The following is a 23,939-nucleotide window of genomic DNA, read 5'->3' on the forward strand; positions in this document are numbered from 1 at the left end:
GGTGACCCTGCTTGGGCAGGCGGGTTGGACTAGATGACCCACAGAGGTCCCTTCCAACCCCGAACATTCCGTGATTCTGTGATTCTGTGAGTCCTAGCAACCAAAGCAGAACATTGTCTGGAGCACTGTGAGGATCTGGAACTCTCACCTTTGGCAGTTTGCTCTGAGGTTCTAAACCGTTTGCCTCAGCTGCTTGCTACAGACTATATAAATGGAGGCCTAAATCAGAAGGCTCATTCTCCCTCTGAGGCGGTAGGGAAGAGGTGAAAAGGGGAGAGAAGGAAAAACAGGAAGAGAAAGAGTAGCAAGAGGGTTCAGGGCTCACCATGGGCCCTGCGCAGCTCTTGCTGCTCTTGCTGCTCTTGCTGCTGCCCTGCAGTGGCGTTCTCACACGTAAGTACTGCCTTTTATGCTAGTGCTTTTTGCTGCTTTATTTATGAACCTGTGTGTCCTGGGTTTGGCCAGGACAGGGTTAATTTTCACCGGACTCCAGGAAGGGGCACAGCCGGGGAGTGGGGGCTGACCCCACCTGGCCAAACAGAGCCCGGTATTCCATACCATGTGCCATCACGCTGGGTTCCGGTTGGGGGGGGCGGCGCGGTGGGAACGCTCTCTCGGCTCGGGAGCGTGCGGCGCTGGTGCGGTCCGAGAGAGCGGGTCTGATTTTGTCGTGTTTTTTTCTCCTTATCTGTATCGTTGTTGTTACTGTTCCCTCTGTTTGCTGTTCTGTTAAACTGCCCTTATCCCGACCCACCAGTTTCTGCCTGTTTTCTTTCCATTCTCCTCCGCACCCCGGCGGGGGGAGGGGCGGCCGCGTGGCGCTTTTGTTGCCAGCGGCAGCCGAAACCAAAACACTGTGAAAACAAAAATAATACAAAAATCAACAGGACAATGGCTTATAGAATTAGAGAGGGTAAGTGTGGCAAAGATGTAATCTCTTCACTTTGTAGGCTGTACAATCGTAGAAAAAGTCACAAATGTCGCCTGGGGTCTTTTGATCAGATTTAATGTAGCTTGGAGATACCACACAGACTTGTCTCAGCTGTTGCTAACCTATTTTGCAGCGAGCGTGAAGATGGAGAGCAGTAAAGCAAAATGCATTAGGCAGGCAATACTGACATTTAAAATAGAACTTTGTGTTAAAGGGACACAGTCATCAGTAGTAGTAGTAAAAGACGTAGGCCAGTAGAGTTTTTTTTCCTAAGATCAGAAAAGTCAGCCTAGATCAATGTGGTGCTGTGGACTGTGAGCTATCCTTGCTTCCCAAGAAGTGGCTTTTTAGAATATGACACTGTAGTGTTAGTTAAGACTTCAGGAGCCTTAGGGAGGAAAGTGAGTCTAGGGCCAATTATGCAGGTCTGGTTTTATATGCAGATCGAATTCATCATAAATACACCTTTGTTGAACTAATATTCTGTTGTTGACATACAATTTTAAAGGATGCTTTTGTTTCTACTGGTCATTGATGTTACTACTGTTACTATTGTAATAGTTATACTACTGTTGCTATTGCTGTTACTATAACTGATGTTACACTCTGTTTCTATATAGTGGTCAACCTTAGAATTCCCAGAGTGAAAACTTGGAAAGTGTGCAGAGAATGTTGTGAAAAGTGATGGCATTCATGTGTAATATCCCAAAGAATGACATAGCATCAGATGAAAGCAGCAAATTTACTAGATTTGATTTGATTTGATTTGACTTTTATTTTAAGTAGACTCATATGGGACATACCCAAGACAGATTGGAGCAAATTATTCTTCCTGACTTGAATAGGCTTCCAGTCAGTGTTCTTTTCCTTCAAAGAATGAACTCTCAATAATCAGAAAATACTTAGTAGCAGAGAATTGTAGTATTCTCAAAGTTGTCCTTCTTTAAATATACAAAAAGCAAAATACAGGCATTCATCCATTATGCAGTATTTTTGTTATCTCATCAAACAGACTAAAAGTCCATGGTCTGTAATATATAATGTAATGTATATAATATAATATAAACCGAATATATGCAAAATAATATATATAATAACTATGGATTATATAATTAAAGGTTAATGGATTTTCTGTATTCATATTAATCTTAGCAAAGTGCCCAGAGAGGTAGTGGAGGCCCCATCCCTGGAAACATTCAAGACCAGGCTGAACAGGGCTCTGAGCAACCTGATCTAGTTAGCCGTGTCCCTGCTTGCTGCGGGGGGGTTGGACTAGATGACCTCTAGGGGTCCCTTCCGACCCAAAACTTTCTATGATTCTATAAAGTCTTTGTTGGCATTGCCAAAACAGGCACGGCAAAACCAGTTGCTCACTGGAAAAGACTAGCATAGGAAGGAGGGGGTTCAGTTTCAGATGAGTGACTTGATGCAGCTTTGTCTGTGCTGCTGTGGAAAAAAGTGTAGCAAAGTCTGAAGACAAAATTTGATAAAATAAATTGTTCTTTCTAGAATCAAATCTAGACTTCGAATGTCAGGAGAACTCCTACAACAAAGACTTTACAAAAAATAAAATGTTAATGCATAGTATGGGTAAGAAACTAATTTAAAGCCCAAATCCTGTTAGTTTAAGAGGCTCAGTTAAAGTTTGTTAGATGAGTTTTCTGTTTAGTGGTATTCATATGACAGTCCCTAAATGCAGCAGAAGAAACGTTAGAAAGGTGCGCACATACTGAAAAGAAAGGGATCTACAGTACTGTGGAGACCACCAAGACATGCCATATGTACCATAAATACAGGACACCATAGCACACATTACGGAATAGGAGCTATGAAAAATGCTTTCCTCTGCTGACTCCCAGCTATATGCTGGCATTAATTTACTGTGCTCAGTTTCCTTAGCTTTTCTGGGTTCTAGGGGTGACTGTGACCATCAAATCTATTTTCATCATAAGCAATATACTCATGTGTATGATGTGCCATGGCTTATGAGTGAGAGTTTAAGTAGCTGAAAGTAAGCAATACCTGTACTCAGTCTTGAGTCCTGGTCCCTGCTATATGTATTGTGTTTGCATTTAATCCACATGTGCAGTACATACATAGCTGAAGCTAGGACTTCGTACTCCCAGATACCTGTCCCAACATGCACAGGAGTTGTTTCATGATTTGCTTGTTCTATTTTCTGGCTCTACAGACTTCAATTTGTGGCTACATAGTAGTGCAGGTTCATCAGAAAGGCTGCTCCCAACTAGAATCACGTGTAGCATTATACGTAGGACACTGATACATAGGATCAAACCTTCTCTCGTGATGACGGATCAGGAAACTTGGTCATCTACTTCTCAAGCAAGTGCTGCAGTTCCAGTGGAAATGCAGCTGTTCCAGTGATTTAGAGTACAGTAATGCACCCAAATACGTAACTTCTTCCTGGACATGTGAGGAGGCAGTACACCTTCAGTTTATCAGTTGTTCTTTGGTTGTGGAGTCTCCTTCTCTGGAGATATTCAAGACCCACCTGGACAAGGTCCTCTGCAGCCTGCTGTAGGTGACCCTGCTTCAGCAGGAGGGCTGGACTAGGTGACCCACAGAGGTCCCTTCCAACCCCTACCATTCTTTACACATATGAGCTGCACTTTCTTTGTGTTCTGCAAATGATCTGTGCATGTTCTGTTTTTCAGTTTTAGGTAGTACCAATGTATGAACATGCAGAACATCCTAAAGCAATGGCAAGATTTTTAGTAACGAAAGAAGGCATAACTGGCAAAATTCATTAACTATATGACAGTTCCAGCTAGCTTGTTTCATCAGCATTAGTAAAAGCCCTGCATTTTCCTCAACAACCCATGAAACTTCATTACAGGAATGGCTAGTTACCAGACGCTGATGACATTTTTATCTGTTTTAGGGAATTTTCCCCTTGATAGGTTCTCCTAAGAAAAAAGATTTGAAATGCCCAGAAATAGTTCCTTTTTAAATATAATTTCATCATTGTTTTTTAATAGTTTTTAATACTGATATTTAGGTTTTTTGAAGGGAATGGTGAACAAACTTAGTGGTCTCTGGTAGTACCTAGTGCTTCAACAGTGCTGCCTTACCATGGTGAGCACCAAGGCCCAAACTGTCCTAATTCTGAGTAATGTGGACTAAAGGAAAAAAAAAAATCTTAAGGGAAAAGAAACATGTAACACAGCACTGACCTCAGATGGCTTGATCCAAAGACAGCTGGAGAACTGCCATTTAGGTGTTTGGTTTTTAGAACAGGACCAAATCTGTGCAGATTACAGATATGCAGCATATACCAAAGATTGGAGCTACTTCCAGTGTAGAACATCAGGGAGTAAAGTTTGATGTTTCAGTCGTCCTTTCTCTTCTCAAATGTGCACCAATACTCGCTGCTTGTCTTTGTGGTATAGACTGCAAAAGATGCAAAGATGTAAGCCCTGCAAGAGAGTCACCAGGCTTCAGAATGGTTCCATCTCCAAAGTCTTTATTTCACTTCCAAGAGAAAACCTTTATGTTGTCTAACTCCGTGTGGGTGCTGACTTCTTCCAGTGAGCTGAAAGCATGGGGGTTTCTTGATGACTGAACGTATAAAAGTAGTGTGTGGCATTTTGTGGCACCTGCTGTGAAAAAAATGCTGTCCCTTGACTAGATAATACAGCAATATAAACCTGTCACAGCAGAGTGGTGCACTCATGTTATCTGCATGCTTACGGGTTGAGTCATAACTTCTGTAATTTGTTTATGCCCGTGCAATGTCACATTAATGCAGTTGGTCAGCCTCAGCTTGAGCCCATGTAACCATCTGAAGGCAGCGAAGAGACACAGGCAAAACAGGGAGATAGCTAAGAAATCTCTGAGTGCTGGGGACTCCAGAGCTCTATTTATCTGCAGTGCTGAAGTGAGCAAATAAATAGATTTTAAGCAACAGTCAAAACCTCTTGATGTTTGAATGCAGAAAGGGATCAAATGCTATGGGCAAAAATATGATCTTTTTGTACAGTCTCTTGTAGAATCATACTACAAAGTAAAATCATTCTTACATATTACAAGACATATTGAGGCAGCTTATAAATATAAATGCTTATAAATATCTGAAGGGTGGGTGTCAGGAGGATGGGGCCAAACTCTTTTCAGTGGTGCCCAGCCACAGGACAAGGGCAATGGACACAAACTGAAGCAGAGGAAGTTCCGTCTGAACATGAGGAAGAACTTCTTCCCTCTGAGGGTGATGGAGCCCTGGAACAGGCTGCCCAGGGAGGTTGTGGAGTCTCCTTCTCTGGAGATATTCAAGAGCTGCCTGGACAAGGTCCTCTGCAGCCTGCCGTAGGTGACCCTGCTTGGGCAGGCGGGTTGGACTAGATGACCCACAGAGGTCCCTTCCAACCCCGAACATTCCGTGATTCTGTGATTCTGTGAGTCCTAGCAACCAAAGCAGAACATTGTCTGGAGCACTGTGAGGATCTGGAACTCTCACCTTTGGCAATTTGCTCTGAGGTTCTAAACCGTTTGCCTCAGCTGCTTGCTACAGACTATATAAATGGAGGCCTAAATCAGAAGGCTCATTCTCCCTCTGAGGCGGTAGGGAAGAGGTGAAAAGGGGAGAGAAGGAAAAACAGGAAGAGAAAGAGTAGCAAGAGGGTTCAGGGCTCACCATGGGCCCTGCGCAGCTCTTGCTGCTCTTGCTGCTCTTGCTGCTGCCCAGCAGTGGCGTTCTCACACGTAAGTACTGCCTTTTATGCTAGTGCTTTTTGCTGCTTTATTTATGAACCTGTGTGTCCTGGGTTTGGCCAGGACAGGGTTAATTTTCACCGGACTCCAGGAAGGGGCACAGCCGGGGAGTGGGGGCTGACCCCACCTGGCCAAACAGAGCCCGGTATTCCATACCATGTGCCATCACGCTGGGTTCCGGTTGGGGGGGGCGGCGCGGTGGGAACGCTCTCTCGGCTCGGGAGCGTGCGGCGCTGGTGCGGTCCGAGAGAGCGGGTCTGATTTTGTCGTGTTTTTTTCTCCTTATCTGTATCGTTGTTGTTACTGTTCCCTCTGTTTGCTGTTCTGTTAAACTGCCCTTATCCCGACCCACCAGTTTCTGCCTGTTTTCTTTCCATTCTCCTCCGCACCCCGGCGGGGGGAGGGGCGGCCGCGTGGCGCTTTTGTTGCCAGCGGCAGCCGAAACCAAAACACTGTGAAAACAAAAATAATACAAAAATCAACAGGACAATGGCTTATAGAATTAGAGAGGGTAAGTGTGGCAAAGATGTAATCTCTTCACTTTGTAGGCTGTACAATCGTAGAAAAAGTCACAAATGTCGCCTGGGGTCTTTTGATCAGATTTAATGTAGCTTGGAGATACCACACAGACTTGTCTCAGCTGTTGCTAACCTATTTTGCAGCGAGCGTGAAGATGGAGAGCAGTAAAGCAAAATGCATTAGGCAGGCAATACTGACATTTAAAATAGAACTTTGTGTTAAAGGGACACAGTCATCAGTAGTAGTAGTAAAAGACGTAGGCCAGTAGAGTTTTTTTTCCTAAGATCAGAAAAGTCAGCCTAGATCAATGTGGTGCTGTGGACTGTGAGCTATCCTTGCTTCCCAAGAAGTGGCTTTTTAGAATATGACACTGTAGTGTTAGTTAAGACTTCAGGAGCCTTAGGGAGGAAAGTGAGTCTAGGGCCAATTATGCAGGTCTGGTTTTATATGCAGATCGAATTCATCATAAATACACCTTTGTTGAACTAATATTCTGTTGTTGACATACAATTTTAAAGGATGCTTTTGTTTCTACTGGTCATTGATGTTACTACTGTTACTATTGTAATAGTTATACTACTGTTGCTATTGCTGTTACTATAACTGATGTTACACTCTGTTTCTATATAGTGGTCAACCTTAGAATTCCCAGAGTGAAAACTTGGAAAGTGTGCAGAGAATGTTGTGAAAAGTGATGGCATTCATGTGTAATATCCCAAAGAATGACATAGCATCAGATGAAAGCAGCAAATTTACTAGATTTGATTTGATTTGATTTGACTTTTATTTTAAGTAGACTCATATGGGACATACCCAAGACAGATTGGAGCAAATTATTCTTCCTGACTTGAATAGGCTTCCAGTCAGTGTTCTTTTCCTTCAAAGAATGAACTCTCAATAATCAGAAAATACTTAGTAGCAGAGAATTGTAGTATTCTCAAAGTTGTCCTTCTTTAAATATACAAAAAGCAAAATACAGGCATTCATCCATTATGCAGTATTTTTGTTATCTCATCAAACAGACTAAAAGTCCATGGTCTGTAATATATAATGTAATGTATATAATATAATATAAACCGAATATATGCAAAATAATATATATAATAACTATGGATTATATAATTAAAGGTTAATGGATTTTCTGTATTCATATTAATCTTAGCAAAGTGCCCAGAGAGGTAGTGGAGGCCCCATCCCTGGAAACATTCAAGACCAGGCTGAACAGGGCTCTGAGCAACCTGATCTAGTTAGCTGTGTCCCTGCTTGCTGCGGGGGGGTTGGACTAGATGACCTCTAGGGGTCCCTTCCGACCCAAAACTTTCTATGATTCTATAAAGTCTTTGTTGGCATTGCCAAAACAGGCACGGCAAAACCAGTTGCTCACTGGAAAAGACTAGCATAGGAAGGAGGGGGTTCAGTTTCAGATGAGTGACTTGATGCAGCTTTGTCTGTGCTGCTGTGGAAAAAAGTGTAGCAAAGTCTGAAGACAAAATTTGATAAAATAAATTGTTCTTTCTAGAATCAAATCTAGACTTCGAATGTCAGGAGAACTCCTACAACAAAGACTTTACAAAAAATAAAATGTTAATGCATAGTATGGGTAAGAAACTAATTTAAAGCCCAAATCCTGTTAGTTTAAGAGGCTCAGTTAAAGTTTGTTAGATGAGTTTTCTGTTTAGTGGTATTCATATGACAGTCCCTAAATGCAGCAGAAGAAACGTTAGAAAGGTGCGCACATACTGAAAAGAAAGGGATCTACAGTACTGTGGAGACCACCAAGACATGCCATATGTACCATAAATACAGGACACCATAGCACACATTACGGAATAGGAGCTATGAAAAATGCTTTCCTCTGCTGACTCCCAGCTATATGCTGGCATTAATTTACTGTGCTCAGTTTCCTTAGCTTTTCTGGGTTCTAGGGGTGACTGTGACCATCAAATCTATTTTCATCATAAGCAATATACTCATGTGTATGATGTGCCATGGCTTATGAGTGAGAGTTTAAGTAGCTGAAAGTAAGCAATACCTGTACTCAGTCTTGAGTCCTGGTCCCTGCTATATGTATTGTGTTTGCATTTAATCCACATGTGCAGTACATACATAGCTGAAGCTAGGACTTCGTACTCCCAGATACCTGTCCCAACATGCACAGGAGTTGTTTCATGATTTGCTTGTTCTATTTTCTGGCTCTACAGACTTCAATTTGTGGCTACATAGTAGTGCAGGTTCATCAGAAAGGCTGCTCCCAACTAGAATCACGTGTAGCATTATACGTAGGACACTGATACATAGGATCAAACCTTCTCTCGTGATGACGGATCAGGAAACTTGGTCATCTACTTCTCAAGCAAGTGCTGCAGTTCCAGTGGAAATGCAGCTGTTCCAGTGATTTAGAGTACAGTAATGCACCCAAATACGTAACTTCTTCCTGGACATGTGAGGAGGCAGTACACCTTCAGTTTATCAGTTGTTCTTTGGTTGTGGAGTCTCCTTCTCTGGAGATATTCAAGACCCACCTGGACAAGGTCCTCTGCAGCCTGCTGTAGGTGACCCTGCTTCAGCAGGAGGGCTGGACTAGGTGACCCACAGAGGTCCCTTCCAACCCCTACCATTCTTTACACATATGAGCTGCACTTTCTTTGTGTTCTGCAAATGATCTGTGCATGTTCTGTTTTTCAGTTTTAGGTAGTACCAATGTATGAACATGCAGAACATCCTAAAGCAATGGCAAGATTTTTAGTAACGAAAGAAGGCATAACTGGCAAAATTCATTAACTATATGACAGTTCCAGCTAGCTTGTTTCATCAGCATTAGTAAAAGCCCTGCATTTTCCTCAACAACCCATGAAACTTCATTACAGGAATGGCTAGTTACCAGACGCTGATGACATTTTTATCTATTTTAGGGAATTTTCCCCTTGCTAGGTTCTCCTAAGAAAAAAGATTTGAAATGCCCAGAAATAGTTCCTTTTTAAATATAATTTCATCGTTGTTTTTTAATAGTTTTTAATACTGATATTTAGGTTTTTTGAAGGGAATGGTGAACAAACTTAGTGGTCTCTGGTAGTACCTAGTGCTTCAACAGTGCTGCCTTACCATGGTGAGCACCAAGGCCCAAACTGTCCTAATTCTGAGTAATGTGGACTAAAGGAAAAAAAAAAAATCTTAAGGGAAAAGAAACATGTAACACAGCACTGACCTCAGATGGCTTGATCCAAAGACAGCTGGAGAACTGCCATTTAGGTGTTTGGTTTTTAGAACAGGACCAAATCTGTGCAGATTACAGATATGCAGCATATACCAAAGATTGGAGCTACTTCCAGTGTAGAACATCAGGGAGTAAAGTTTGATGTTTCAGTCGTCCTTTCTCTTCTCAAATGTGCACCAATACTCGCTGCTTGTCTTTGTGGTATAGACTGCAAAAGATGCAAAGATGTAAGCCCTGCAAGAGAGTCACCAGGCTTCAGAATGGTTCCATCTCCAAAGTCTTTATTTCACTTCCAAGAGAAAACCTTTATGTTGTCTAACTCCGTGTGGGTGCTGACTTCTTCCAGTGAGCTGAAAGCATGGGGGTTTCTTGATGACTGAACGTATAAAAGTAGTGTGTGGCATTTTGTGGCACCTGCTGTGAAAAAAATGCTGTCCCTTGACTAGATAATACAGCAATATAAACCTGTCACAGCAGAGTGGTGCACTCATGTTATCTGCATGCTTACGGGTTGAGTCATAACTTCTGTAATTTGTTTATGCCCGTGCAATGTCACATTAATGCAGTTGGTCAGCCTCAGCTTGAGCCCATGTAACCATCTGAAGGCAGCGAAGAGACACAGGCAAAACAGGGAGATAGCTAAGAAATCTCTGAGTGCTGGGGACTCCAGAGCTCTATTTATCTGCAGTGCTGAAGTGAGCAAATAAATAGATTTTAAGCAACAGTCAAAACCTCTTGATGTTTGAATGCAGAAAGGGATCAAATGCTATGGGCAAAAATATGATCTTTTTGTACAGTCTCTTGTAGAATCATACTACAAAGTAAAATCATTCTTACATATTACAAGACATATTGAGGCAGCTTATAAATATAAATGCTTATAAATATCTGAAGGGTGGGTGTCAGGAGGATGGGGCCAAACTCTTTTCAGTGGTGCCCAGCCACAGGACAAGGGCAATGGACACAAACTGAAGCAGAGGAAGTTCCGTCTGAACATGAGGAAGAACTTCTTCCCTCTGAGGGTGATGGAGCCCTGGAACAGGCTGCCCAGGGAGGTTGTGGAGTCTCCTTCTCTGGAGATATTCAAGAGCTGCCTGGACAAGGTCCTCTGCAGCCTGCCGTAGGTGACCCTGCTTGGGCAGGCGGGTTGGACTAGATGACCCACAGAGGTCCCTTCCAACCCCGAACATTCCGTGATTCTGTGATTCTGTGAGTCCTAGCAACCAAAGCAGAACATTGTCTGGAGCACTGTGAGGATCTGGAACTCTCACCTTTGGCAGTTTGCTCTGAGGTTCTAAACCGTTTGCCTCAGCTGCTTGCTACAGACTATATAAATGGAGGCCTAAATCAGAAGGCTCATTCTCCCTCTGAGGTGGTAGGGAAGAGGTGAAAAGGGGAGAGAAGGAAAAACAGGAAGAGAAAGAGTAGCAAGAGGGTTCAGGGCTCACCATGGGCCCTGCGCAGCTCTTGCTGCTCTTGCTGCTCTTGCTGCTGCCCAGCAGTGGCGTTCTCACACGTAAGTACTGCCTTTTATGCTAGTGCTTTTTGCTGCTTTATTTATGAACCTGTGTGTCCTGGGTTTGGCCAGGACAGGGTTAATTTTCACCGGACTCCAGGAAGGGGCACAGCCGGGGAGTGGGGGCTGACCCCACCTGGCCAAACAGAGCCCGGTATTCCATACCATGTGCCATCACGCTGGGTTCCGGCTGGGGGGGGCGGCGCGGTGGGAACGCTCTCTCGGCTCGGGAGCGTGCGGCGCTGGTGCGGTCCGAGAGAGCGGGTCTGATTTTGTCGTGTTTTTTTCTCCTTATCTGTATCGTTGTTGTTACTGTTCCCTCTGTTTGCTGTTCTGTTAAACTGCCCTTATCCCGACCCACCAGTTTCTGCCTGTTTTCTTTCCATTCTCCTCCGCACCCCGGCGGGGGGAGGGGCGGCCGCGTGGCGCTTTTGTTGCCAGCGGCAGCCGAAACCAAAACACTGTGAAAACAAAAATAATACAAAAATCAACAGGACAATGGCTTATAGAATTAGAGAGGGTAAGTGTGGCAAAGATGTAATCTCTTCACTTTGTAGGCTGTACAATCGTAGAAAAAGTCACAAATGTCGCCTGGGGTCTTTTGATCAGATTTAATGTAGCTTGGAGATACCACACAGACTTGTCTCAGCTGTTGCTAACCTATTTTGCAGCGAGCGTGAAGATGGAGAGCAGTAAAGCAAAATGCATTAGGCAGGCAATACTGACATTTAAAATAGAACTTTGTGTTAAAGGGACACAGTCATCAGTAGTAGTAGTAAAAGACGTAGGCCAGTAGAGTTTTTTTTCCTAAGATCAGAAAAGTCAGCCTAGATCAATGTGGTGCTGTGGACTGTGAGCTATCCTTGCTTCCCAAGAAGTGGCTTTTTAGAATATGACACTGTAGTGTTAGTTAAGACTTCAGGAGCCTTAGGGAGGAAAGTGAGTCTAGGGCCAATTATGCAGGTCTGGTTTTATATGCAGATCGAATTCATCATAAATACACCTTTGTTGAACTAATATTCTGTTGTTGACATACAATTTTAAAGGATGCTTTTGTTTCTACTGGTCATTGATGTTACTACTGTTACTATTGTAATAGTTATACTACTGTTGCTATTGCTGTTACTATAACTGATGTTACACTCTGTTTCTATATAGTGGTCAACCTTAGAATTCCCAGAGTGAAAACTTGGAAAGTGTGCAGAGAATGTTGTGAAAAGTGATGGCATTCATGTGTAATATCCCAAAGAATGACATAGCATCAGATGAAAGCAGCAAATTTACTAGATTTGATTTGATTTGATTTGACTTTTATTTTAAGTAGACTCATATGGGACATACCCAAGACAGATTGGAGCAAATTATTCTTCCTGACTTGAATAGGCTTCCAGTCAGTGTTCTTTTCCTTCAAAGAATGAACTCTCAATAATCAGAAAATACTTAGTAGCAGAGAATTGTAGTATTCTCAAAGTTGTCCTTCTTTAAATATACAAAAAGCAAAATACAGGCATTCATCCATTATGCAGTATTTTTGTTATCTCATCAAACAGACTAAAAGTCCATGGTCTGTAATATATAATGTAATGTATATAATATAATATAAACCGAATATATGCAAAATAATATATATAATAACTATGGCTTATATAATTAAAGGTTAATGGATTTTCTGTATTCATATTAATCTTAGCAAAGTGCCCAGAGAGGTAGTGGAGGCCCCATCCCTGGAAACATTCAAGACCTGTGCATGTTCTGTTTTTCAGTTTTAGGTAGTACCGAACAAATTCCATAGTTGTAAATAACCAAAGTACATTATATTTTCCAGGTGTAAAGCAGCATGAGGCCACATTGACCTTCAGGTACAACAGAGACAGAAAGACTTTGACCAGTGATGTCCACATTCCAGATGTTGATGTTGAATTTGGTACAAACTTCAGAATTACTGGTGAATCCATTTCTGGGAAGAAAGCATATACCTTTGTCTTAGACTTTAACAAGAAGAAGATTTCTGAAGTTACTTTTACTGGCCAGATCAGGTAACTCAGAAAGACGCTTAGACTTTTACAGATCTCTTTGAATAAGGTAGCTGAAGGTTTTATTTAAGGTTGAAAATTTTGGGAAATTCTATCCCATTTTGGAGAAAATGCTTATATAGAGAGACATACAAACTTGTCATTCAAACCCTCTTTAAGAACCCTTGAAATACTTTACTTGTAATCCATCACATATACATCAAATAAATACATCTAATACATCAACTGATCTTTCCTACTATATGAATATATATAGTTTGTATTACAGGTTCCTTGAGTTAGTTCTTCCCTGTTTGCACACACACGACTACAAAAATGACGTTGTAGTAGTACTATTGCAGGTGTGATAATCCAAGGATATAAACAAGGCAAGGCTTGTTCGGAGAAGTGTTATGTTTTAGTGGATATATTCAGCTCTACAAAAAGTTATTACATCTCCCCATGAAGAAATCTAATGGCACTCAATAAGCAACAAAACCAAAAATAACTGAGAGCTTCCTGTAAAAATTCCCACGCTTCATGATGAGAATATTTCCGGGAACATCTACAGGGGAGCTAACAAAAATGTTCAGCCTGCCAGGGTTTCTAAAACTGCCTCACAAGCCTATAGTGAAATGAGCTGATCCCATTCTTTAATAAACCTCAGTCTTCCATGGAATTGTGTGATCTTGATGGTGCCCCGGGGAGTCTTTGTCTTTGCTGTTCATGCAGAATTGCCTCTGATATCAGTGGGAGCTTTGGACAGATATCAGGGACCTGAATTCCCTTTGATTTGCACTAACATAATATTAGAAGTTTGCTCAAGTCAACAAAGTTGCAGAGATATAAAATAAATGTGAATAAAGGAAAATGAAGCCCCATGGCATAATATGTTTCATCAAGTGTTTTGTTTCTGTGTGATTCGTGGTCAGAGGCCGTATCCTTAGTAGGCAATTCAGCTTGAGCCAGTAGTTCAGAATTTGGTTCAGGTACAACTTTACCAAGACAGGTATATATTTTCATCCATTTCAGTATTATGAAATTAATACAGAATTATTATTGTGTGCATCTGTGCACGTTATAATAATTTACCATAGATTTCCCAAAGTAACTAGCAGAAGCTGAAAACATTCATTGAATTGGAACAAATTTACAAGCTTGATTCAATCTATTTTTTTATAGTATCTATTATGCCTTTACTGTAGATTTAAATGCTGAAATTTCTCCTGAAACATAAGTGAAAAAGTAGAGTGAGATGTTTTGTATTCACATTTACTTTCTGCTGTCACAGATACGCTGGAATAGAAGAGGCAATGTTAAGGGGCACCATTTCTATTCCTCCCCTGCAAACTGAACTTAGAACTGAAGCAAAGGTTAATTATTCACCAACTGAAGGATATCTTCAGCTGAGCTCAGCTGCAACAACTCATGGAAACTCAATTTCAGAAAGACTTCTTGTCAGATATGGTAGGGGCAAAAACGTGATCCACACATACATCCTATGAATTTAAACATCTTATTGCATTAGTTTGTAGTATATCCCTAAATAGAATAAGCATATTACTAATTTTACCCATTTCTTTTAAATTCATGTTTTTCAGATTCTGAGAAAGTTGAGCTAGAGTGGCGTTCAGGTGCCAGTGCTGCTGTGAAAAAAATGTCTTCTGGCTTTGCAGTTGACTTTTCAGACTACTCAAAACCTTTAGAGAAGCATGCCAATGAACTGCTGGATCAGAAGGTGGCTCATACTAATATGACACTGCGACATATTGTGTCACAATTTATTGTGGTATGTTTCAGCCTACAGTAGATATTACAGCTTGACCACATAGCTCTCGTGAATTCTCACCTCCCCCATGGGTGTCAAAATGGCAACTACTTGTAAGAGCATTCATCAGATTGAATAAGATGTATATTTCCAACTTCGATTGAACCAGTCACTTTATCAGATGCGTAGTGCTCAGTATATGGATAGCTACAATGGCTTTCAGATAACTTCCTGGGAAGTCCTAAAACTTGTTATTTACTTTGAAAGTCTTGTCTCCTCTTTGCAGGCAACCAACACCTGGCTGCAAAAGGCATCAAGAGATGTCCCCTATGCCCAGATTCTGCAAGACAAACTAAGTGGACTGCAGGAACTGAACATTCAGAAAATTAACCTGCCTGTTATCACCATTCCTGAAGAACTCTTCCTGAAAAGGTAGGGAGATAAATTAGGATAGTCACACAGGAAACTGAAAATAGGTATTTATTCGTATTTTTGTGTTATTTTAATTTACTTTGTTTTATAAAACAGAGTGGAATTGCTATAAATATTAGCTTAAAATTGGAATCATAACCAAGAATTTTAAGACCAGAGACATGAAATTATATGGAGGAAATAATGCGTGTCTTTAATACAGATTGGACTTTACAGCAATCACTCCTGCAGTATACGAATATATCCTGAAGTATTGTGTTATGTAGTAATGAGAACGGAACAAAAATACAGCGTTCAACAATCTTTACTTTAAGCCACTAATGAAGCCAGGTTTCCCGTAGATTTGTGTCCTGCACCCCCACAGACACTTTGTCTTTGGCCATAATCCTAATAACTCTACTTTTTCCTGTGTAGTCCTATTGGACATTTCTTCCTGTTCCCCTACGCATACTGGATGACCTCCACCAGTATAGTACACTGACCTCTTCCCATGTCTGACTCCATCTGTCACCTGCTCAGAGGCAGCACGTGCCGTGGTTGTACACATATGGACTGGATGCTTGCACTAGTTTGGGCCCATCCCCTCCAGCTAATAGAGAGTTTCACAGAACTTGCATGAAAGTAGTTACCCCTGGGGCTTTTAGCCTTCTGTCAAATTTGATAGAAATCATCCAATGTGTTAAAAATGTCTAAAAAGTAGTATTTGACAAGCAAAAAGGGATACTGGAAGGCAGATAAATAGTGTATTTCTTCTATTTCTAGGAAATTAGACGATAAGTCAGCCAGAGTAGATCTAGACTAAAATACTCGTGCACCTGCCAAGATTTGCTCTCATTACAGTTCCTAGCACATATTGTTCTTGCCATTTAGTGTTCATAGCACATTGCTGCTCTGCCTATGCATAAGAATTCAAGGAACAGTGTTGTTTGGTAGTATCTTCAGAATATATCCACAGCTACCACTGTGATAAGTAGAAACATGTCTGTATAGTTTAGTCATGAGCTGGGGACACATCGATGGCTGAAACAGATGTAAAGGACAGCAGAAGCTAGTGTAAGGTTGGATTGCAAAAACAGATGGAGAACAGTCTGGCATTTTATCTTTCTTAGTGCTATTTTTCCATGTATTGTCTTTCACTGTGGTAATACGAAACTGGATGTTAACGACACACAACTGTATTGCTTCCAGTGTATTCCTAAGCTAAGTATAAACAAGGAAAAAACTGCTTTTTCCTCTGTGTTCTTATCAGCACTGCACATTTAATAATAATAATAGGAATTTCTGCTGCTCTGTGATGTTGATTTTTTTAACCATTTGATGTAAAGGAACAAATTTCAAAAGTGTTTCCATGATTTTCATCTTAGGATGTAGCTCTAAGTGTAAAAAAGAAGATTTTGTGATGTAAAAGACCGGTTAGGCAAACAAGAAAAGCATCTTTGCCAGCTTATTGTTCATGCACAAATTAAGGCCACGTTTCCTCCTGTTTTGCCTTTTCATAATTACACTTTTCCCCCACAAGCTTTTCAGCCGATGATCTGTTTTTTCCAGTCCTAGCTCCTGCTAAAATGGTTAGATTGTATTTATTTTTATTCAGAATAAAACAAATCCTGAGTATTTGGATGAAACTTTTGAAACACTTATCATCATAAAGATAAATTCTTTATAATTCAGGTTCTTATAACTTCTAATGCTAATAAGACTTCTTCTGCATTTCTATAAGACTACATCACTTTTTTAAAGAACAATATAATCCCCTTTTTCTGATACTTGACATGCCACATTGCACAAGTGCAGCAGTATTTTTGGAGTATTTTTTTTTCCTATGTGTCAGTTATTTTCATTCAGATTCCTTCATTTTGAGGATCATTTTCGTGTCAATACATCTTTTCATTAATGTTCAGAAAGCAGATTTGGATTTTCAGAGTAGAAAATCAAATACAAGATTCATAACCATTGTATATTAGCCCCTGGAATGGCACTCTCCACCTGTGAGCTGAAGTTAAGCTCTGAACAAAGAATCAGGAACCTTTGAATTCCAAGGCAAGGTCTTACAGAATGAATGTGTTTCTGGACTACTTGACCTATGAATCTCTTTGATTATGAAATAAGGGGAAAAAACTTTGACAGAATTCACTGATATCAAAGTGCTTTCAGTAAATTCTGGTAGATGAGTGCTTTAAAAATGCTGATAATAATAGATGGTCATTACATTTCTCTCTAAACCTAACATCAGGGCATTGATATAAGCATGTAAGTAAGCTCAGTATCGTGGGAATAGTAGGAATCATGGAAATTTCTGTATATGCTTCTTGGACTTAGAGTTTCTAACAGAGTCACTTTTGTTTTCTAGTGAAGACCGGACCAGATACAGCTTAAATAAAAACAGTTTTCTAATTAATATCCCATTGCCATTCGGTGGAAGATCATCCCATGACAGAAGGGTGCCACAGACTGTTAAAACACCTCCTCTGGTAATGGAGTCAATGGGAATAAGTGTGCCATCTCAGGAACACAGAATCCCAACATTTACTGTTCCAGAATCCTATCCTCTACATGTGCCTTTACTTGACACTTTAGAGGTCGCTGCTAATGTGTACAGCAACTACTACAACTGGACCGCAGCGTACACTTTGGCTAATAGCACCACAGAGAAGGCATCCAGCATAAGAACTACTTATACCACGAAAGCTGATTCGATTTTTGAGCTACTTTCCTACAGTGTGAAAGGTAAGAATGTGTGCTAATACTGCAACGTTGGCAAAATTATTTTAATGACTTTATTTTCCATGTATCAGGTACAGCACATTCATTTTCCTGTTCCTTATTTAAAGTGTTGTATAATTCTAATCACTTTCTTTTTTTTAAAAGATATTATGTGAATCTGTTTATTCAGGCAAAAAAAGTGAAGTCAAATTAATTCAATAAAGACTTTTAAGGTCCGTATTTTCCTAGATATTCCCTACTGAAGAAAAAGTCCTTCAAAACTGAAGGAGTGATTCTGTAAACAATTTATATCTGACAAGTCAAGTGTTTTCAAAATCAAGTGTGCAGGTGTATGTGTAGGTATGACCACAGGTTATTTCTTGCCTTTTTATATATATATAAATATTTTTTTTTATCATTTATATATGTCCATATACTGCCATAACTACATAGCAGTTACCCCAGATTCAGACTGGATAGGTCTTAAAACTGATATTTTTAAGTTAGTTCCTCTCAAATTGCAGTTTGAGTTCTCAAATTGCAAAAGGAGAAGCTAGCTTCAGTCTTTCCTAAACTCCCCACCATAAATGAAGCACGATAAAGAAAACATTAAAAAACAGGCATGTTAGATATGTGTTATTTTTGAGAGTCCATCTTCTCAATTGAAGTTTAAATAACAATGTAACTTCGTGCTGTTTCACATAAGTGTGGTCAGTAGAGTAGTGTAGAGATGTAATTTATTCATAGTTCAAAATTTTAACCCCAAGTATCAAAATAATAACAATTTTTATAGAAATATTCAGGATTTACCAAAATATTTTGGCCTCTAAAGCAAAATGGTATAACAGTAATAGCAATTGAAGCAGTAAGATAAAAGCTTAGTGGCATCAGACAAAGTCTTAAAGACAAAAAGGTATAAATTACACTGTTATCCTTTGTCTTCTTTTTTCTATTTCAGGTTCTGGAGAAGCATCATACAGTAGAAATGGATTCACCTGTGCATATGAAAATCACCTGAAGCACAGACTCTTAACATCAAATTTTAAGTTGGCCAGGACAAAGAGTTATGATTCTAGTCCAGTTGCAAACTACACCGTGTCACTGATGGCATCCAGTACTCTGGGTCCTCAGCTTTCATTTTCCGGTGATATTGTTTCTGAAAAGACAAATAATGTAACTATCAATAACGTCAAGATGGAAGGACAGCTGGAAGTGGCTTCTGTCTTTGCAAGAAGCATTGACACTCTGTCAAGCTCGTACAATGAAAAGAGACGAGTTTTAGAAGGAAAATCAAATCTGAAGTTGGATTCTTCTTACCTACAGGCTACCAATCAGGTATCTGGCAGATACAGTGATGATTTGTTTTCCATTACTTTCCGAGGTCATATGCACAAATTGATGGTAAATTATGAAATTGATAAGCAGTTATATTTTTTAATGGACAGAGTGATAGACCTGCTTAACCAGTACAGAATAAAAGAAACTGTACAGAAACTGACCATCTACCTGAAAAATATTGATGTGAAGTCATGCTTTGATAAAGCTGTTGCTTTTATTGATGATGCTGTCAAGAAAGTGCAAACCTTTGATTATGAAATTATGATAAAGGAAGTCAACAAGTTCCTTGACATGGTTATTAAAAAGCTCAAGTCTTTTGACTATAGCCAGTTTGTTGATGACACAAATAACAAAATCCGAGAAATGACCCAGAAAATAAATGAGGAACTCAGAAATCTAGAACTTCCACAGAAATCAGAAGCACTGAAACAGTATCTGAGAGATTTTAGAGCCGTTATTTCAAAGTACATGGAACAACTAAGGGACACCAAGCTTGCTGCAATAGTTAACTGGTTCAAGGAGCTCATAAACTCAACAACATTTGCTAATTTGAAAGCCAAGGTAAATGAACATCTGGAAGACCTGCGAGAGAGGATTTCTGAAATGGATATTTCCCAAGAATTCCAGTGGTATCTTCAGAAGATAAGCCAATTCTACAATTCTGTTGTAATACACATTTTTGAACAGTGGAACATAGCTTTTAAGAAAATTGTTGCTTTGGCTGAAGAGTATGATCTGAAAAATTGGGCTGAAAATTTAAACCAGTTTGTTGAAACAGGATTTAAAGTCCCTGAAATCAGAACTGTTATAGTCACTATACCTGCCTTGGAGGTTAGTCTCCGAAGTCTTCGGGAAGCAACATTTAGAACACCAGACTTCATTGTTCCACTGACTGATCTGCATATCCCCTCCTATGAGATAAATATTAAGAGACTAAAGGACATGAAAATCCCAGTGAAATTTACTACCCCAGAATTTACCGTTCTAAATACCTTTAAAGTTCCTTCCTGCACAATTGACTTGAATGAGATTAAACTTCAGATTATGAGAACAATAGACAAACTCACGTCTGGTGAATTTCAGTTGCCAGCAATTGATTTATATTGTAAAGATCTGAAGATGAGAGATGTGCCTTTTTCTAACATTTCTTTCCCAGAAATACAAATGCCTCAGTTTCAAATACCAGAATTCTTGGTTCCAAAGCTAAATCTAAATGAGCTCCAGATTCCTAACATGAAGATACCAGAGTTCCAGCTTCCACGTATCCCACATACTGTGACTGTCCCTATGTTTGGCAAATTGTCTCGTGCTTTCAAAGTCATCTCTCCATTCTTTACGCTGTCTACACAAGCTGAGGTTCATAATACTACAACATCTGTAAACAGTCCAGAATTTGTGACGTCCCTTTCAGCTCAAACAACATCCAAATTAGACTTCCTAGTTTTTAGTGTTATTGCAGATTCATGTCTCTTGGCCCCTGAGATGAAGCAGCTGAACCTTAAAAATTCCATGAAGGTCAACCACAGGTTCCTTCAAGTTGATCACACCAATGAAGTGATATTTTTAGGGACTTCGGTAGAAGGTGAAGCTGAAACTAGAGCAAACTTATATACAACGAAAAATTCAATAGAACTACAGAATAATTTAATGGTCAAGCTGCAAAGAAAAATTTCGATATGGAGTGGAACGGCATATTCCCACAGACTGAATATTCCACAAGCTGATTTCTTCAGCCAGGCTGATCTAGTCAATAATGTGACAACAGAAGTAAATGCAGGACTCATATCACTTACATGCACTGGTAAAGGAAACTGGAAATGGGCTTCTCCTAGTTTCTCCGATGAAGGCACTCATGATTCTCTCGTCATTTTCAGGTTTGATGGTCTCATTATTACATTTTCTGCCAACAGCAGAAGAAATGATAAGTACCTGAAAGTCAGCCAAGCTATGAGATGTGAATGTGCTTTCCCAAGTTACACAACACTTCAGATTCAGTCTGAAATTGAGTCTCAGCGTGTGGGACGTAGTGTTCTCAATATAAAAGGCACAGCACAGCTTGGAGGAATGAAAGTAGAATTAACAGGCTCTCATAATGCTCAGCTCAATGGGCGGATTACTGGAACTGTAAATAATGAGGTTGATGAAGACATCAAAGTCCAAACACAACAGCTGTACAAAGATGCAATGGCTTCAGACTATGCACAGAAACTGAGATCCTTGGCAGAAGATGTTAAAAAATACATTTCTCAGTTTAAAGATTTTAGTCAGAAGACGTTCCAGGACCTCTCAGAAAAGCTGCGCCAGCTGCTCCTCTATGTAAAGGCATTGTGGGAGGAATATTTTGATCTAACTACACTTGGATGTTCGGTGAAATACTACGAGGTGGAAGACAAGATACTAGGATGGCTGAAGAATCTAATAGATGCACTAGTGGATTGGCACAACAAGTATATTGGAGATCTTGCTGACTCAGTTACACGCCTAACAGACCACGCAAGAGAGCTGGTGGAAAACTACAGCCAGGAATACGATGACCTTATAACTGATGTTGAAGGAAAAGGAAAACAGAAGGTCATGGAGCTCTCATCTGCTGCTCAGGAAAAAATCCGATATTGGTCTGCAGCTGCTAAGAGGAAAATCAATGAATATAACAAGCAAGTCAAAGAAAAACTCCAGGAGATCTATGGGCAGCTTAGTCATTCCCAAGAAAAGCTAATCAGTGAGGCCAAAAGGTTAATTGATCTAACTATAGAAAATTGCACTGCATTCCTGCAGTATATCTCAGAGCTTCTTCGTTGGTTTGAGCAAACAGCTGAGACCATAAAGCCATATATAACTGTTCGTCAAGGAGAGCTGAGAACAGATGTGCCCAAGCTGTTTGACTGGCAGTCCTTTTACCAAATGCCCCAAAAAAGCAGAGAAGCCCTCGGAAAAAAAGTGGAACCAACACGCATGCTCAAGGCATTGAGCAAGGCTCGAGGAAGTGGGAAGAAATGCAAAGATTCATTGACGAACAACTTGCCACTGAGCAACTGAGCCTTCAGCAGATTATGGAAAATATACAGCAGCGCATGAAGACCTGAATGGACATGCAGAAGAGGAGAAATACTAAGTTTGTACCACAATGTATTTAAAAATAACAGCAATCAGTGTACTGGAGCTTCAGGTAGATACTGTTTGAATCTGAATTTGTAAGTGAAAACTAAATAATCTGTATTAGGTTATTTGAATAAACTTAATAAGCCAATAAATGAGTTCTTTATTGCATTTTTGTGTCAGCTGCTACTTTTACTTGGACTATAGGGCTTATTGCAAGTTGTCAAGGTCAGTGGGAAGTCTTTGCTTTGATTTCGCTGTGTGTTGGATCAAGCCAATAATGTGCAATACATATTATAAATAGTCAAAAAAGCTATGGAATGCATAGAATAAACAGGTTTTAAGATACAGGTCACATTCATAAGCCAGTTGAAGAATAGCTTGGAAACACATCTATTTCCCAACATAGAAAGACCTTCATAGATATCTTTGGGAGAAAAAGAAGAGGAAAGGAGCATGTAGAAAAATATGAAGGAAAAAAGTAATAAATTATGAAAAATAACATCAAAAAGTGAAAAAAAACATAGAAATATAAACATATATTGAAATCTGGCTCCTGGAATACTGCAGGTAATAATACCAATGTTCTGTTAAGAAAATTAAATTTATGCATGTATCAGTTTTGAGAAAACTGTGCTAAGTACTTTAGATGGGTTTTCTTTCTACTGGCTAGTTTACGAGTCAGAAATACAGGGTTTTCTTCCCTGTTTCCCCATGATATTTCTGTTTGTACATCAAATTGTCTAACTTTCAGTTATTGCAAATTTAGTTAACTGTCAAAGTTTCACTGACATCACTGAATATGATGGGAATCAAAAAGTTTTCCCTTCAGTCTCCTAGGCTGAAGCCTAGACCTCATTTAAATGAATTGTCATGTTAAAGATGAATTTAAATAATGTTGAAGAATTCACTCACGAAACAGGACTTCTTTTGAGTGGAAAATCAAAAACCTGTTGAGGTCCACACACCTGTTACGGTTTATTTTCAACTGTTGGAATACTATGTAGGTAGTCCTTGAGAAAGGCATGCTCAAGCTGAAGTAATGTTGCCTCTTTGAGAATAAACTCTTTAACAAACAACACTAGGTATTTTGTGTACATGTCTGTTTTGGTACAGGCGGTTCACTCTGTAATATGGTTGTTGTTTGTTCATTAATGTGAAAACAGAGAGTCTGGTTTCATCCCATGGTATGATTGGGCACATACAGGAAGCAATGGAGCACCAGTTTACAAATACCCGAAGAAGTTTTGTGGCAGCAGGTACATTTTTACAGCACAGAGCAGCACGATGCAAAGATGCTAGCTCAGGTCCTGGAAACAGGAGAGCCCAGTGCCGGTGTTGAGTTTGTGCAGCAATAACACTTCCACCTCCACAGCTGGTCCACACCAATCTAGCAAGATCTCAGAGCAAGTTGGGCTACACAACTTTGATATCCCTGGTGCCAGATAATACTATTACCCAAGTAGGTCTGCCAGTAATGATTTTTCTCGGATGAGCTACATTAGCCCCAAAATCAGAATCTGCCAAGTGCAGTAGTATACACACACCTGTCTAGCTGTCAGCAGAGTGGGTATCTCTTAGAAAGTAAAGTAAATCCATTTTCTCTTTAGAGCTTTCAGCCGTCGCAAATACAGCAATAATTCTCAGATAATGAGATGGAGCAGTCCCCTGTGAACTGTAAA

The 23,939-nt window shown here is 40.0% G+C and overlaps 1 protein-coding gene across 1 annotated transcript in view; it reads left to right on the forward strand.

Annotated features, from left to right (window-relative positions):
- Positions 1-23,329, forward strand: part of LOC142364625 (apolipoprotein B-100-like) — a 90,182-nt gene extending 66,853 nt beyond the window's left edge. The window contains 7 exon segments of the mRNA XM_075444535.1: positions 12,734-12,944; positions 14,212-14,387; positions 14,522-14,709; positions 14,975-15,120; positions 17,471-17,847; positions 18,782-22,111; positions 22,114-23,329. Of these exon segments, the coding sequence (XP_075300650.1) occupies positions 12,734-12,944; positions 14,212-14,387; positions 14,522-14,709; positions 14,975-15,120; positions 17,471-17,847; positions 18,782-22,111; positions 22,114-22,244 (4,559 nt within the window). The 3' untranslated portion in view covers positions 22,245-23,329.
- Positions 23,330-23,939: the final 610 nt, after the last annotated feature.

The sequence above is a fragment of the Opisthocomus hoazin genome, chromosome 2, assembly GCF_030867145.1.
Source record: "Opisthocomus hoazin isolate bOpiHoa1 chromosome 2, bOpiHoa1.hap1, whole genome shotgun sequence".
Taxonomy (NCBI): Eukaryota; Metazoa; Chordata; class Aves; order Opisthocomiformes; family Opisthocomidae; genus Opisthocomus; species Opisthocomus hoazin.